The sequence below is a fragment of the Lepidochelys kempii genome, chromosome 11, assembly GCF_965140285.1.
Source record: "Lepidochelys kempii isolate rLepKem1 chromosome 11, rLepKem1.hap1, whole genome shotgun sequence".
Lineage (NCBI taxonomy): Eukaryota > Metazoa > Chordata > Testudines > Cheloniidae > Lepidochelys > Lepidochelys kempii.
Window position 1 is genome coordinate 31,475,789 of NC_136390.1, and position 14,875 is coordinate 31,490,663.

The following is a 14,875-nucleotide window of genomic DNA, read 5'->3' on the forward strand; positions in this document are numbered from 1 at the left end:
ACTGGGAGAGCCACCTTACTGGGGCCTGAGGCTGCAGAATGTTCAACAGGCGATGATGAGTCTCGGGCTTCCTCCAGTGATATCTGGAGACCACTGGCCACTCTTTGTGGTAAGTCCTGTTATTGCTTATGGAAATGGAGTCACCAGTACCTGTGGTTCTGGTACAGCATCTTCCTCCATCTCACACACCAATGGAACTGGTTGTTGGTGCAAGGAGAAAGAGTGCAAAGACTCCTAGGTGGGTGCTGGACATCTGGTATAGGGATCCCATAGTCCCCAACAGGGCCAGAAAGAGGGGCCAACTGTTTGAAGGGGATCCCATGGCATGGGGAACCATTGGTCCCAAGGTGCTCATAAGGGTAGCAACCGTAAGTCCTTGATTGCCTACCCAGGCTTAGGTCTCTGTGACGATGAAGGAGGGGCCAGCTCATCAGATTTGTCCAAATCCAAAAACTGCTCCTTCTGTAATGTCAGAGCCATCAGTACCGGGGTAATCCTGCTTGATAGTTGTAAGAAAGACCGCTCCTGGGACAACAAAGCAATATAGTCTTCTGGTATAGTAATGTCCCTCAGAAGGGCCAAGCTAGAGAAGAAGGGAGACTGTGGGTGGGGGAGGAAGATATCCTCTGGTGCTATATAGGTCTCTGTGCACCCCATGTGTAGGGTGTTCTGATGGTTGGCACCATCTGTGCACCCCATGTGGGGTGTTCTTCAGGCGGCTGTATCACTATCGCACAGTCTGAAGCTACACTTGTGGAAGGGACTGGAGAACAACGGCCCTTGTGCTTCAGAACTCGAATCACCAACGGAACAGGATCCTTCTCCCTACGCACCGAACCCTCCACCCTGATGGTTTTTTGGCAGAATCAGTTCTTTAGGGTCTGTGTGTATGGGCTCACCTGACCTTGATGGGCTCAGGGAAGGAGTGTGTCTCTTACAGACAGTCCTCAACAGGGATCTGTCCTTGTGCCCATGAGAGCATCCCTTACTCTTATGAGAAGCCTTGGAGAGTGTGTCTTTGGGCTTAGACACTGAGGGTTCCACTTCTAAGCACATACACAGAGGGGTGCTGCTTGTTTGATGAGGCCGATGTACAAGGAGGTCTTCCTGGGCCAGATCAGAAAGGGGCTTTAGAGCCTTCTCCATCAAGTCTAAGGTGAAACTCATGAGCTGTGTGAGTTCTTGGTGGAAACGAGCGACAAATGCTGCATGTCATTGAAACATGTGTCTCACCTAGACGGTCGGGACAGAGCTGGTATTAATTCCTTTTCTGTCAGTGACTAAGGCAGGAGATACAGTTTTGAAGATGGGGAGTCTGGGCATGGTCCCTGACTATGGGGAAGGCGTCTCCAGCCTGGGGAAAGCAAACTACACTAACCTAAAGAACTATTTACAATCTTATTTACAAGTTTTCTGAAAGGATGACACTGGATTCCGACTCAGACCATGCAGAGGTAATAAGGAACTGAGAGGGTGTTGACCCACACTACTACTTATATCCTCAACTCGGGAGCACGAGGAGATCTAATGCGCATATGTGGGACAAAGGACATTGCTTGTTAAAGTCTCCAGACTCAGGAGTATGGTGTCCATGAGTACCCACATGTGTAATGCACAGAGGGACCAACACTTGAAGAACAAACTTCTCACAGCTAGCTAAAAAAAGTTCCATATTTAGTTGAAACTATAAATGTCTTAATTGAAAATTGGTATGAAAAGTTTCATTGTGCTATAGGCGGACAGTTTCGAGACAAACTATTGTGCAATGTGAAAAGGAGTACTTGTGGCACCTTAGAGACTAACCAATTTATTTGAGCATAAGCTTTTGTGAGCTACAGCTCACTTCATCGGATGCATACTGTGTTTCCATAAGCTTTTGTGAGCTACAGCTCACTTCATCGGATGCATACTGTGTTTCCATAAGCTTTTGTGAGCTACAGCTCACTTCATCGGATGCATACTGTGTTTCCACAGTATGCATCCGATGAAGTGAGCTGTAACTCACGAAAGCTTATGCTCAAATAAATTGGTTAGTCTCTAAGGTGCCACAAGTACTCCTTTTCTTTTTGCGAATACAGACTAACACGGCTGTTACTCTGAAACCTATTGTGCAATGTGAAGATATACAGGCACCCCATTAACTACCACCAGTCCTGTTAACCATAGCTATGAATGGCAGTCAGTCAGTCAGTCATACTGAAGCACACATTTTGTTCTCATCTTAATTTCCCTTGTGGACTTGGGTTCGGTTACCTATTGCACAGTTGGTTAAACCACCACCCATCCAACAGAACTCTCATTAGGACAACTGATAATTAGGTTTCCTTTCCACAGTGCTCAGTGTTTAGAAAGAAAAATATGCCATTTCAGATAAAGTTCAGAATCTAAATCTCAACACAAGCTCATTGTTACAGATCAAATCTCAAGGCACTCAAGTGACAAATTGCAACCCTGAGTTTCCAAGTATTGAGAAATAGTCTCTCAATCTTTTTTACTCCCTTTTTAAAAAGTTCACCAATAAAATATTAACCAAAAAAACTGATGATAATTTTATATCCACACAGAGAATTTGTTCACAACAATTTCTTCAATAACATTTTTTCACTTCTCTATTTAACCATCCCTTGTAGCTACCTCAACTCATCTTACTGGAGAGAAGACATACCTTACTTCTAAGGCAATGGTTCTCAACCTATTTACCACTGTGGGCTGCATATGCAGCTCTGTTAGGTGGGCCACATCCACACACTAGATATACTACCTGTATGGCCCTGAGGAAGTCACATGGGCAGTAGCTGTGTGCTGATTGGGCCACAAGCAGCCCACAGGTAGCAAGCTGAGAACCACTGCTATAAGGCCACAACCACATCACTTCATGGTTCAAAAGCCAGCTCTTGAGACACCAAAGCGATCCCTGCTCTATTCTTTAAGAGTGCAATGTGTTTAGCCTGATATACAGCAAGCATACCCCGGAACACATATCACTTCCCTTCTCTATATTGTCCTTTGGGTTCCCTAGAAGTTCTCACTTAAATACCTCAAGGAACTAAACATGTTTGAATGGGCTCCAGCATGGGGAGCAGAGTAGAGTTATCCTCTCAGGACATCAGAACACGTCTTGGCATTAACATTTCAGTATAATAGTTAAAATCATACACAAACCATCTTCAATTTGGAATTCAACAAGGGTTGCTTTTCACCATATCCCATCCGAAGTTGGCGAAAGCACTTTGCACATCAGATATGAGACAACCTAAGTCCTTCAAAGTGGGTGAGAGTTCAGCCTAAGCATCTGGAATACGAACACTTCAGAGGTACAGTATTTTCACGTTGCCCACTTAGTTCAACAGGAAAGCGTGCACTAGAATGGCAGATGCTTTTACTGTTTCCCTACCTCTCTTGAAAAAGCAGAGGTATGAGTCCTAAAAAGAAATCCTCAAATACTCACCATTGCTAACCATACGTCTAGCTACTTCCCAGAGGACTAGTCCAAAAGCCCAGATGTCAACCCTTTTATAAGAGTCAAAGCAGTCCACTTGAATGGTTTCATCTAAGACTTCAGGTGCCATGTAGCGCTTGGTACCCACACGGGGGTTGTTCCCCACATCCAACTGATTAGTGCTTTGGGAATGCATAACTGCAAGACCTGAAACAAAGAAAGCAGAGTTGCTATTAAATCATTTAAAAAAAACAAAACGAACTCTAGTAGCACATGCAGTTAGAGACTTGAACTGTATACAGAAGTTGGTACATATTCCAAGGACCACAGAGGTTTCTTAAAAACAAGCAACAGACAGGGTTCAATTGTCCAAAGAGCAGCTGTGTCAGCTCCAAACTAGCTGCCAAATATCAAAAATAGCCTGTTTGGCCATAGACTTAGACCAACTATCTCTTACAAGATTACTATTAAACATGTGTATTGCACTGTTATAAAATTTTATCATTCCAGGGATTAAGTGTTTGACAGCCACTGGATGTCACCGTTACTCTCTACACGTATAACCAGGCAGCCAGGAATCTTATTTAAAAAGAAAACAATTCTGCCCCGAGTCCAAATGTATTTATGGAACTTTTGGGTAGGCGGATACATCGAAACTGAGGGGGAAGAGAGCTTTCTTTGCAGAGAGAGGAAAAAATACTGCATGACCAATATGTATACTGGAGTAAAAAATAAAGCTGAAAAACAGCAACACATATGTAGGTCAGAAAGTAAACATCATCAAAGGGGCCTGAGATGAGAACCACTCAACCTGGTTTATGCTGATCTCCAAACATTTAAGTAAAGAACATTATGTGAAAGACTAAATTATAGTAAATTTGGAAACACAACCCATTTTACCATGGTAAACAGGCAGTCACTCCAAAGTAAACAGTGACAAGTGCAGGACAACATTAAGCAATAAAACAGAAGACAGACTCTTCCTGACTCCCTTAACAACATCTCATACTTAAATTTAACACAAGCTTATTTAAGACAACTTGATAACGCTTTAACAGCAGACCCATAGAAGATTAAGTCACAGGATTCCTGAATATTCCTTCAAAACACTGTCTTTTTTCCACAGTAACAAGGATTTGGAAAAAAAACATTTTTCTGCTGTTTAAGTGCACTTCCAATCAATTTGGAGTTCCTACAAGAACTTGCACAGAACTTGAAATGTGCAATCTGTTAACCCCTTCACTGGCTAAGGACGATAATACACTAAGTCTTTTAATCAGATAAAGGCACCTCCAGTCCTTAAGTATACATTCCCCCTTTCAGATAGAAAGACAAATTTTACAGAGCAATTTTCCTGACAAACTTTGAACATGTCAGTACTTTGGGGGAATTTGCGGATATAACACTATCCAAACTGGACAAAATACAGGTTTCTCTTATATAAGGTTCAGTTGAATGACAGGTCAAGGGCTTAAGACTCAAGTTAGTGTTTTTCTACACTACAAAATGAGAAAGTGTTGCAACCAGATCCTCAATATGATTTTCTCTGTACTGTAGGTGGTATTTAGAGACCAGATGTTTCACCGTTTTAAGTGAAACTTAAAGTACTTGCCTTCCACTTCAAGAAACCTAGGTGAACCCAAGTGCTACGCAGGGTCTCAATTAGTGCCAGACTACTGATTTTGACAGGAAACATTTAAAGGAAAGATGGGAAGAGTTGGAACTGATGCAGCTTCTTGGTTTTGGACAAGAAAAAAAGTCTTATTTTACATCACTATTGGGATCATTAATGGCTTCCATACAGATATTCCATACTAAACATTGCTTGAGTAGTTATGTTATAACCTCCTCAATTTCCTTAGCATTTTTGCATCTTCTCTAGGAAGGTCAGTACTTGTTTCAAAACAGTGACATTCACTGCACTATTCTGTGTCCTGTACTATATGCAAGTCTTCTGCTCTCTTCTACAAAGCTATTGCAATGATTCATTGTGTATGTGGATTGCTTTTATAGTTCTCCCAAACTAACTACAAACTACAATTTTCCTAAATCCAGTAACTTGAATACAGACATTCATTAAAGTGAAGCCACCACATACACACTTGGGTTTCTTTATTAAAAAATGGATTATCTATACAGAAAGTATGAGGCTGTTTGCTACAATTGTAAAAAACCTGCAAGCTAGGTATTTCATTACCTAGTTCCAAAACATTCAAAGCTTTAATTTCAAAGGACTTTCCTCCCTAAACTTCTAGTTCATGTCCAGCCTAGATTAGTAGCAACTGAAACTTGTTACCATCAAACTGCCATTTGGCAATGAATTTATTAGTTCCCCATCCAGATCTTAGAGGACAGGCGTAACCAGCAGAAAACGAGCACTCTTGAAGACACTTTCATCAGGAAAGATAAGGACTGAACAACAATGAAGAAGTGATCCCGCCAGCGACACCAACGTAGGGAAGACTGCACAAATATCGTCTCTGCTACAACTGTTCTATAAACAGAGCTGCTCAGCTTTGAGACAGTTTTCAGAGTTTTTCAGTCACACTGAAAAATGAGAGCAAGGGTGTGTGTGTACACAATTACATGTACACAATTTTTACTCTTGGGAAAATTCTGTGCAACTGCGACATGCAGAAAAGTTTCCGCCCCTCACACAGAATCCCTTTGCTTCCTTGCAGAAAATGGTTTCTGTGGGGAAGCAAAGAGAAGCTGCACCAGTACTCACTCACCCCTCCCCAGCAGCTCAGACTGTTCAGGCAGCAGGGGGAAGAGGTAAAATCACAGAGCAGCTGGGGCTGGGTCAGATCAAGCCCCAGAAAACGTCCACAGCTGAAGAAAGTTTGCACCATTTTGGGGTTGGGGGGAGAGAGGGAGGAGAGAAAGGTGTTTTGGCTGCATGGGAGTTGGGCAGACAGGGGGAGCAGCTCCCTGTACAGTGACACTCCCCCCCAACCCCCTCCTGTATCAGGAGCCCCCTGCACCCAGAGCCTCCCCATTGAACCCCCCCCTCCCCAAGCCCTCACCCTGCTGAGCCTCACCCCTGGCATTAGGAGCCCTCCATACTTGGACCTCCACCACATTGAGCCCCAACCAGCTGCACCTTAACCCCCCCAGCACCCCCACCCACCCACTGAGTCCTAACCACCTTCACCATGCCTCCCCTTGCAGGATCCTATTCCCCTGGCACCCAGACCCCCATACCAAACCCCTGTGCATCCAGATTCCCCTCTGCACCCAGACCCCACACCAGGCTGCCCACACCCAGACTGCACCACACAGAACCTTGGTACTTCTGAGGGAATTCTGCACCAAAAATAAAATAAATAAATAAATTAAAAAAGACATTTAACTTCTGCAAAGTTCTGCATATTTTAATTGCCAAAATAACACAATATCATCACACCATTTTCAATTATTTGCGGACAAGAATTTTGAAATAAATTACCAAAATAACTGAAAATGGTGTGATGATATCGTGTTTATTTTGGCAATTAAAATATGCAGAACTTTGCAGAATTTTAAAATATTGTGCACAGAATATTTTAATTTTTTGGCACAAAATTCCCTCAGGAGCAAATTTTTCTTTTAGTTTATACAATTAAGGAATTTCTTAACTGGATGCACTGGCAGATCCAGAGCAGTGACTTGGATGGTAATACAATGCATAACCACTTGGTTCTTAACTGCACTTCTCTAGCCATCAGAAGCTACACTTCACTACAGTTCTATCTACACACACTGTTGCTAAAAAGGTAGGCACAGAGAGAGACATCAGTGTTGGAAAGGAGAGGAATGGAAGAAAAATCAGATCAGAAGAAAATGAAGACAGGCCAACCATGCACAAAAGGACTCAATACAACCTGTAGAGGAAACCCCTGTTTTGGTTAATCCCCATTAGAGATAACGAAGGAAGAAGAGTGCTCCATAAATAGGTGGCCAAGATTTTCATATTCAAAAAGGCCATTTATTTTTCCCACTGGCAAAGTTAGTCGAACAGCAGCAAATACTTCTGCTCCTACCTGTGTAACATACACCCCTCTACTATACCACTGAGGTCTCCAGATACCACTGCAAAAAGGTTTCATTTCACTTCTGTGGTGCTGACTCAATAGTGAAATAAATGCTGCCCCCTTCTGGTGATGATTAAGTATCAGCTTAAAAATGAACTCTACAAAACAGAATTTAAAGATGTGTATTACTTATTTCACTAAATAAAATATCCATTTCCTGTTTGAGATTCCCTCTGTGGACTCTGAGGAGCTGTCCCCTCAGCAGAGATACAGCTAGATTGTTACTTATTATGGGAGCACCTGCATTTATGCTGAACACCATTTACGTGGGATACGGTCAGATCTCAATGTGTGTCACAGTCATAAGACCCAGTGATGTTAATGGGAATTATGCACAAAGAAAATCTCAGAATCAAGTCACACAATGTTTTTAAATCCAGCCAATTATTTCCTTACATTCAACATGTCTTAAAACAACTAGTCTATCACTTTTTTCTTCCCTTTGCACAGATAACAGAAGCATCGCACCATAATGCCTTGTACATTAACCAGTCATGTTGCTTTAATCATCCCTCTGCATCCCCCGGCCTAGAAATTGTATTTAATTTTTTTTAAAAATACAAGTAACTCAATAAAAGCTTGGTTCTGTGCTCACTATCAATGGTGAAAGTCCCACTGACTTCAGGGAATGCTGGATCAGGCCTATAGGTGCCAGGGAGTTAAGTGTTATATTTTGTACAATAAGTTTTACAGGCAAAAATTTAGTAGGATTTTAAGATTTAAGTAAAAACATTTGGAACAATAAGTGCATTATTAGTAAGAGCCCAGTTCAACCCAACTCCCACTGACTCCAAATCAGAGTTGGATCAAGCCCTAAATTGCCCCCCTTTCCTTTTGAAATGGAAGACTGGAAAAAGTTCATTAATTTAACATTTAGAGAGGGAAAAAAAGTTAATTGGATCCTAAATATTATCCATAAAGCCTCTAAAATGCTATAGACTAGACATTATTAATGAAACTGTGAAGTGTTATTTATTGATGAAGCCTGCTCTGAGAATGATCCAAAATGTAACATCTGTTTCTGAAATCAGAAGTGGTACTAAGTTTATTCAGCTGGATAAGTACCTTGTAAGTGCCCCCTAGTGGCTGCCTTAACTTCCAAGAAAGTTACAAATTGCTCAAAGTACCTTAAAATTTATCTACTATATTTGGTTAGTTATGGAACATACAGTTTGTGTTGTTTGGAAACTGAAACTCACCTAAATCTGCTATGCAGCACTGCCCATTTTTTTTAACAAGGATATTTTTGCTCTTCAAGTCCCGATGGGAAATGGCAGGCTTCCCCTGGGTCCCAAATATCTCTATGTGCAAGTGTGCAAGGCCACTGGCTATGGACAGGACTATTCGTAGGCAGCTGACAGTGTCTAACGTAGTGAGCTGTAGATAGTCGTACAGAGATCCCATTTCATGATAGTGTGTAATTAACCACAACTGGGTGCTAGAGTTTCTAGAAGTCATATCTGACGCAATAAAACCTGAGAGGAGAAAAGCAAAGAGACAACAAAATTAGCATACACAAATGTCAAGTCTACATCAAGAGGTAAAATATCATCAACTTATAATTTAAAACTGAACCGAAATATAATCATACTTGTGAAAGGCCACTGTGTAGATGATAAATACTAAGATTAGGGAGCAGTCTTAAATTGCATAAAATGCAACTAAAATATATTCACAAAAATGCATCATACCTTCATTTGAATGACTACAACAAGATAAAATTGCAAGTTACGGGTCAAAACCAAACAAGCTTCTTAACAACTAAAATCCACAGTTTAAAATTTCATGTTAAACAATGTCCTTTATTTGGATGTTGGTTAATTAAGCAAATCAGTTTTAAATACGAATTATTAAACTGTTTCCCAATAATTAAAATAACTCAGTATTTGCCTTCTACTGTAATGAAAACCAAGTCACTATACAGAATTAGTTTTGGCAATCTAAATAAAGTGAATACTCCTAGCTCTAGCCACCTTGAACTCAATTAAAAAATATAACATACAATACATGCTCACCCCCACCAATCAGCCTGACCCGAAATGCAGCCATAATCGAACGAACCAACTGATACCACATTCCACTTCAAAGCCCCATCATTCACTCTGTATCTTAAACCTTCCCCAAATGCCTGCGAGAACAGGCAAGCCCTGCAAAATGCATTTGAGGTCCAATGATTTGAGCTATTTTGGGTCACAGTGAGGAATGAAATCAGAATTGAGTGGCCTGCCAGCAACTTTCTTCACCTTAAGGAAGGGAGCTCCAGTTTGAGCATCACTGCAACTCCAACACCGTGGCATTGGGAGAGAAGCAGTCCCTCAAATAGGCAGGTCACAGGCCATCTAAATCTTTATTGGTCAAAAACAACACACTCTACTTGAGGCCAACAAGCAGCCAGAGCAGATCACAGAAAATGGGTGTTCCAGGTGAGCTATTGTGCTCACGAAGCAATGTAACAAAGTTCCTCCTCTGCCTTGGTGGGTCCTGCTCTTATTGGCGGACTTTCTTGCCTCAGAGGTTCACGGCAGCCCACAGTTTGGCCACTTTTGTGGCTCAAATCTGCCACTCACTCAGTTAGCCTCATCACTGGCCAGCATGGGGAAAAGAAGAACAATCCCTGCAGTCTCTGCTGATCCACCTAGTGGATCGGGGAACAGGCCAGAGACCTTCCCCTCTGGTGGAACCCACAGTCCAAGCCAACTCCTCTGGTATCAAGTAGGGAGTTGGGGGGGATAGAGAGATGGGGGGAAACCGGGCCCACCCTCTACTCCGGGTTCCAGCCCAGGGCCCTGTGGATTGCAGCTGTCTACAGTGGCTCCTGTAACAGCTGGATGACAGCTACAACTCCCTGGGCTACTTCCCCATGGCCTCCTCCCAACACCTTCTTTATTCTCACCACAAGACCTTCCTCCTGATGCCTGGTAATGCTTGTACTTCTCAGTTTTCCAATCGTATGCCTTCTCACTCTCAACTTCTTGCGCCTCTTGCTCCCAGCTCCTCGCACGCACACCACAAACTGAAGTGAGCTCCTTTTTAAACCCAGGTGCCCTGATTAGCCTGCCTTAAATGATTCTAGCAGCTTCTTGATTGGCTGCAGGTGTTCCAATCAGCCTGTCTTAATTGTCTCCAGAAGGCTCCTGATTGTTCTGGAACCTTCCCTGTTACCTTACCTAGGGAAAAGGGACCTACTTAACCTGGGCCTAATATATCTGCCTTCTATCATCCCTAGCAAGAAACTGCACAACAAGATAGCTGGGTATGTCACCCATCTGATGAAGCGTATTCAGAGGGGGACTGTCAGAGGTATCTCCATCAAACTGCAGGAAGAGGAGAGAGAGGAGGGATAACTATGTCTCTGAGCTCTCTGCCCTTGACCAGGAGATCACTGAAGCTGACCCAGATACTAAGGAAATGCTGAAGCTGCTGGACTTTGGCAGTCTGTCCAACCTGCTGGTCACGCAGCCCACTGTGGGAATGAACTTCAAAAACACCAAGAGGAGCTATCTGAATCCGTTGCTGTGCTGTCACTTTTCCAATAAATGTGGGAAACAAAAACAAAAACAAACAAAAAAATCACTCTCCTGTAGCCTTCTGGCATGACCCTGTCACAGCAAGCAGCCATATTTTGCACCAGTTTAATGATCAGATTTAAGATGTATCCCCATGTAGAGTGCTATAATATCCTACTTTGAATGACAAAGGCATTAACATGAGTGAAGTCCCTCCGAAAAGAAAAAAACACACCTTCCTGGCCAAGTATATATATGGGGGGTTGGGGAAGGCAAGCAGAGAGTAACAATAACTACTTTATACTCTGTGAGCAACTCTTGGTCTAATCATATCATGAGCACATAGTAGCCAGGGAGTACACCCTCAAATCAAGATATTTCCTTAAAGCTACCATCACCACCTTGGCTTTGGTCTCCTCTGGGCTAAGCAACAAACAGCTTGCTCTCCAGTAGCTGGAAATGCCACTTGGGAATTGCTGAAGCAAAACAAATTAGAAGATCCTCCCTGAGGCTGCATCAAGCTGCTCTAGGCACCAAACCCAAGATGCTCTAAATTGCATCCACAGGATTGGTGGACAAAAGAAGGTGGCCGATTGCCAAGTGAAATTTAGCAAGACCTAGTCAAGCATCTTTAGTCAGATCACTTTTCCCCCTACCAAACACTGGATGACAACAGCTATTATGCAAGGTACCTCAGAGGTAGAGCGAGGTGGAAAGACAACAACTAACTATGGCTGGATTTCTTGATCCTTTCTAGAAAGTAAATTGAGAACAATTTATTTTGTAAACAGAGAACCAAGACCCCCAGAGGTGTCCTAGATCAAAATCAAACCCAAGATCCAGAGGTGAAAGAGAGGGAGCTGCTCTTGTATTTACTGTACAGTCTACAAATTAGTGACCTGAATAGTTTTGGTCAAAGCAATAGAAGTTTGTTTCTATTCACTTGGGAATAAAGTTGTTTCTTTTAAATAAAAGCCCACCGGGATAAAGCACAGGGCACACCCAAACAAAACAAATGCACTTCCCACCCTTCCCCCCACACACACACTTTTCCCTTTAAAATTCTAATTTCTTGTCAATATGATGACATTTGACATTGTGCCTTAAAAAAAAAAAAATCCAAGGAATAACCAGCAAATTTCACAGTAATCTGGTAAGACTGACATGATTTTACTCAGTCAAACAGCAGAACATTGGGAAAGGGTAATATTTCAGCCAACTCAGTACACTCTCAGGAAGAGAAGCTCAAGATTTCACATTTCTGGAGGCCACAATATTATTTTTGTAAAAGCAGAGGAAACTGTTTCAGGAAACATTTGACAAACATCTTGGAGGCTGATCCATGGAGCCAGAAGGGCATTCTCTAACAGGAAAGGAACAAGAAAGAGCCTTCATAAAATAACTTAAAGTGAGACAGGTTATGGGTAAGGGAAAAGTCACCGAGTAGTAAACAGACTACTGCTTTTCATTTTTCAGAATGATGCACCAGTGAAAAGGCAGAGACTAGGAAAGAAAAAGTACTACCTAAATTAAAAAAATGCAACTGTGGTTCAATACATTCAAGTGTAACAAAATTAGAGAAGAAAAAGCATTTTCTTAGGCTTCTAGCTCCAAACAGAGAGTGTGTTGCAACAGGTACAGTTGAGAGAGAGAGAAAGTGATACAGGGTCTCAGTATTCAATATCGTTAGGAAAGAATGGGTACATATTTATATACAGGAAAAATGGGCTACTTCATAAAGGACAACTCTAATTAAAGTCTGACTTTAAAGCAGATTTATTAAGTTCATACAACACAAGATCCCTACAAAAAAAGTTAAGAGCATGAAAGGAAAACTAACAACTCAGAGGTCAGAAGCTGTTTCATAGCAATGGTCATAAGGATATGAAACATCTGATCGTGTGCCAGAGCTTGAACCAAAAAGACAGGCGTTTCTCAAATACACATGAGGAGGGAAGATAGTAGCAATAGCAGGAAAATCAGCAAGGAAACAGAAGCGCAGCTGATTGTCAGGCCATGGCAAGTAGCCTGTTTGCAACTGTAATCCTAAAACCAGTGAAGTTTTAGCATGTTTTAAGGTGCAAAGGTAGAAACATTTTATTTAAGTGAGCAAGGAGAGGCAGAACCAACCTGTTCTGTTCACAATCATCTTCATTAATCTCTCAGTACCATGATATAACCAGACCAGCTCATGATCTCCTCCCTGCATTAGTGCAAGCTCTTGTGTTGCTGATAGAGTTTGTAGGCTTAGTAAACGTTAATTTCAAATGCCATTTACACCAAGAATATAAAGGTATTTTTAAGAACTGGTAAATCCCAATTACCTCACCCCTGACATACTTTACCCAGACACCACGAAAATATTTCCTAAAGTTTGGTACTACATCTTCGTAGTAACGTCTTTTTCCTTACATAGGCAACTCATTTCTGTGAACTCCATAAAGTCTAAAGGAATCCTTATACTCAAATCTAAAAAGCACATTAAGTATGCAACAGTAAAAACAGAGTTTTTCCCCTCTTTCTTCCTACCCCATTACGCCTACATAGATTAAAACAACATTGGGCCTGGATCCAATACAACGACATTGGGCAGCTGTCTCACAACTCTCAAAATTGTCTGGTTCTCGCCTTTGGTCACACTGCAACGTGTGTGTGTGCGTGTGTGTGTAAAACTACCCCCCCCCCCCCATGGGGAATAGCGACACACACACCCTCCCACAGGCTGAGGGAGTACTACAGACCCAGGCTGCACACCACCTTTCTTTTTCCTGACAGCAATCAGCTGACAGCCACACTGCCTGCTTCTCACTAGCTTGTTTTTGCATTAAGGCAATGACACTCTGATCATGGGCCTTTGATTTCAAGGATCAGCCTATAAATCCCTCCCTTATTCCCATAAGGGTGTCTCCCCTCCATTTTCCTAAAAGCATGTACCAAACCCTGGATTTTGAGGGGCACTTAGAAAATTGAGGCGCACGCAACATTACTGTTCACAGTTAACGCAGTTTCCTAGTATCCCTGCTTTAGTATAATGGTTGTGATTGTTCTACTTACCTAAAATATTTTCATGCCGCAGTAACACAGTGTTGTACAATTCAGTTTCCCTGAACCAGGATTTTTCATCTCGTGAAGAAAAGATCTTCACTGCAACATTTTCTCCTTGCCACTGACCCCTCCAGACCTCTCCATATCGGCCTTTTCCTGACAAAAAGCAAAACGGTATTTTGACCAACATTGTTCATTAGTGTCAGTGAATTAGAAGTTAGCATAAATAGATCTCAAGTCAATCCAGTCTAAATAAAACAATATAGAAAGATAACAAGCTGCACTGCCTGCAGCTCCTTGCTCTCTCTGAAATGCTACTTTAACAAATTAAATGCACAAGCCTACATTAAACACAACATAAAGACTGCAAAGGTAAACACATGCACCCCAATCCATAACTAGGATGCCTATGCACTCCAGCGATATAAATAAATAAATAAATCCCTGCTGAGCGCCAGGCCCACCCTCCCATCCCCTCTATTTCAGGGACTCCCAGGAACTCCACCCACCCATTTGCTCATGCCTTGGTCTCTGTGTCTTCCATCCCATTGTTCCCATTCTCCACCCTCCAACGTGACAGGGTATGTGGGTCCCCATATTCCTCTCCCAATCCCTCCTCTGGGTCCCCACTTTGCCTTCCCATCTCAATCATTTCTACACCTCTGTGTCCCAGCCCCCACCAAATCTCCATTCCCCCAACTCTAGGTCCCTGTTTCCATGTCCACGCACTCAGCTCCTCACCCCACTGGGTCCCTGCTTCCCCAGTCACCACCAGTCTCTAGTACTGAGTGTAGAGATTTGCTCACATTGTC

At 42.3% G+C, this 14,875-nt stretch overlaps 1 protein-coding gene across 5 annotated transcripts in view; it reads right to left on the reverse strand.

The window, feature by feature from the left end:
- The window catches only part of ACVR1 (activin A receptor type 1), a 136,085-nt gene that overhangs the window by 25,834 nt on the left and 95,376 nt on the right, over window positions 1-14,875 (reverse strand). For all 5 annotated transcript variants that reach the window (XM_073305527.2, XM_073305526.2, XM_073305528.2 and 2 more), the window contains 3 exons: window positions 14,073-14,219; window positions 8,712-8,987; window positions 3,449-3,646 (listed from right to left, as the gene is read on the reverse strand). In XM_073305527.2, the coding sequence (XP_073161628.2) occupies window positions 3,449-3,646; window positions 8,712-8,987; window positions 14,073-14,219 (621 nt within the window). The remainder of the gene's footprint in view (window positions 1-3,448; window positions 3,647-8,711; window positions 8,988-14,072; window positions 14,220-14,875) is intronic.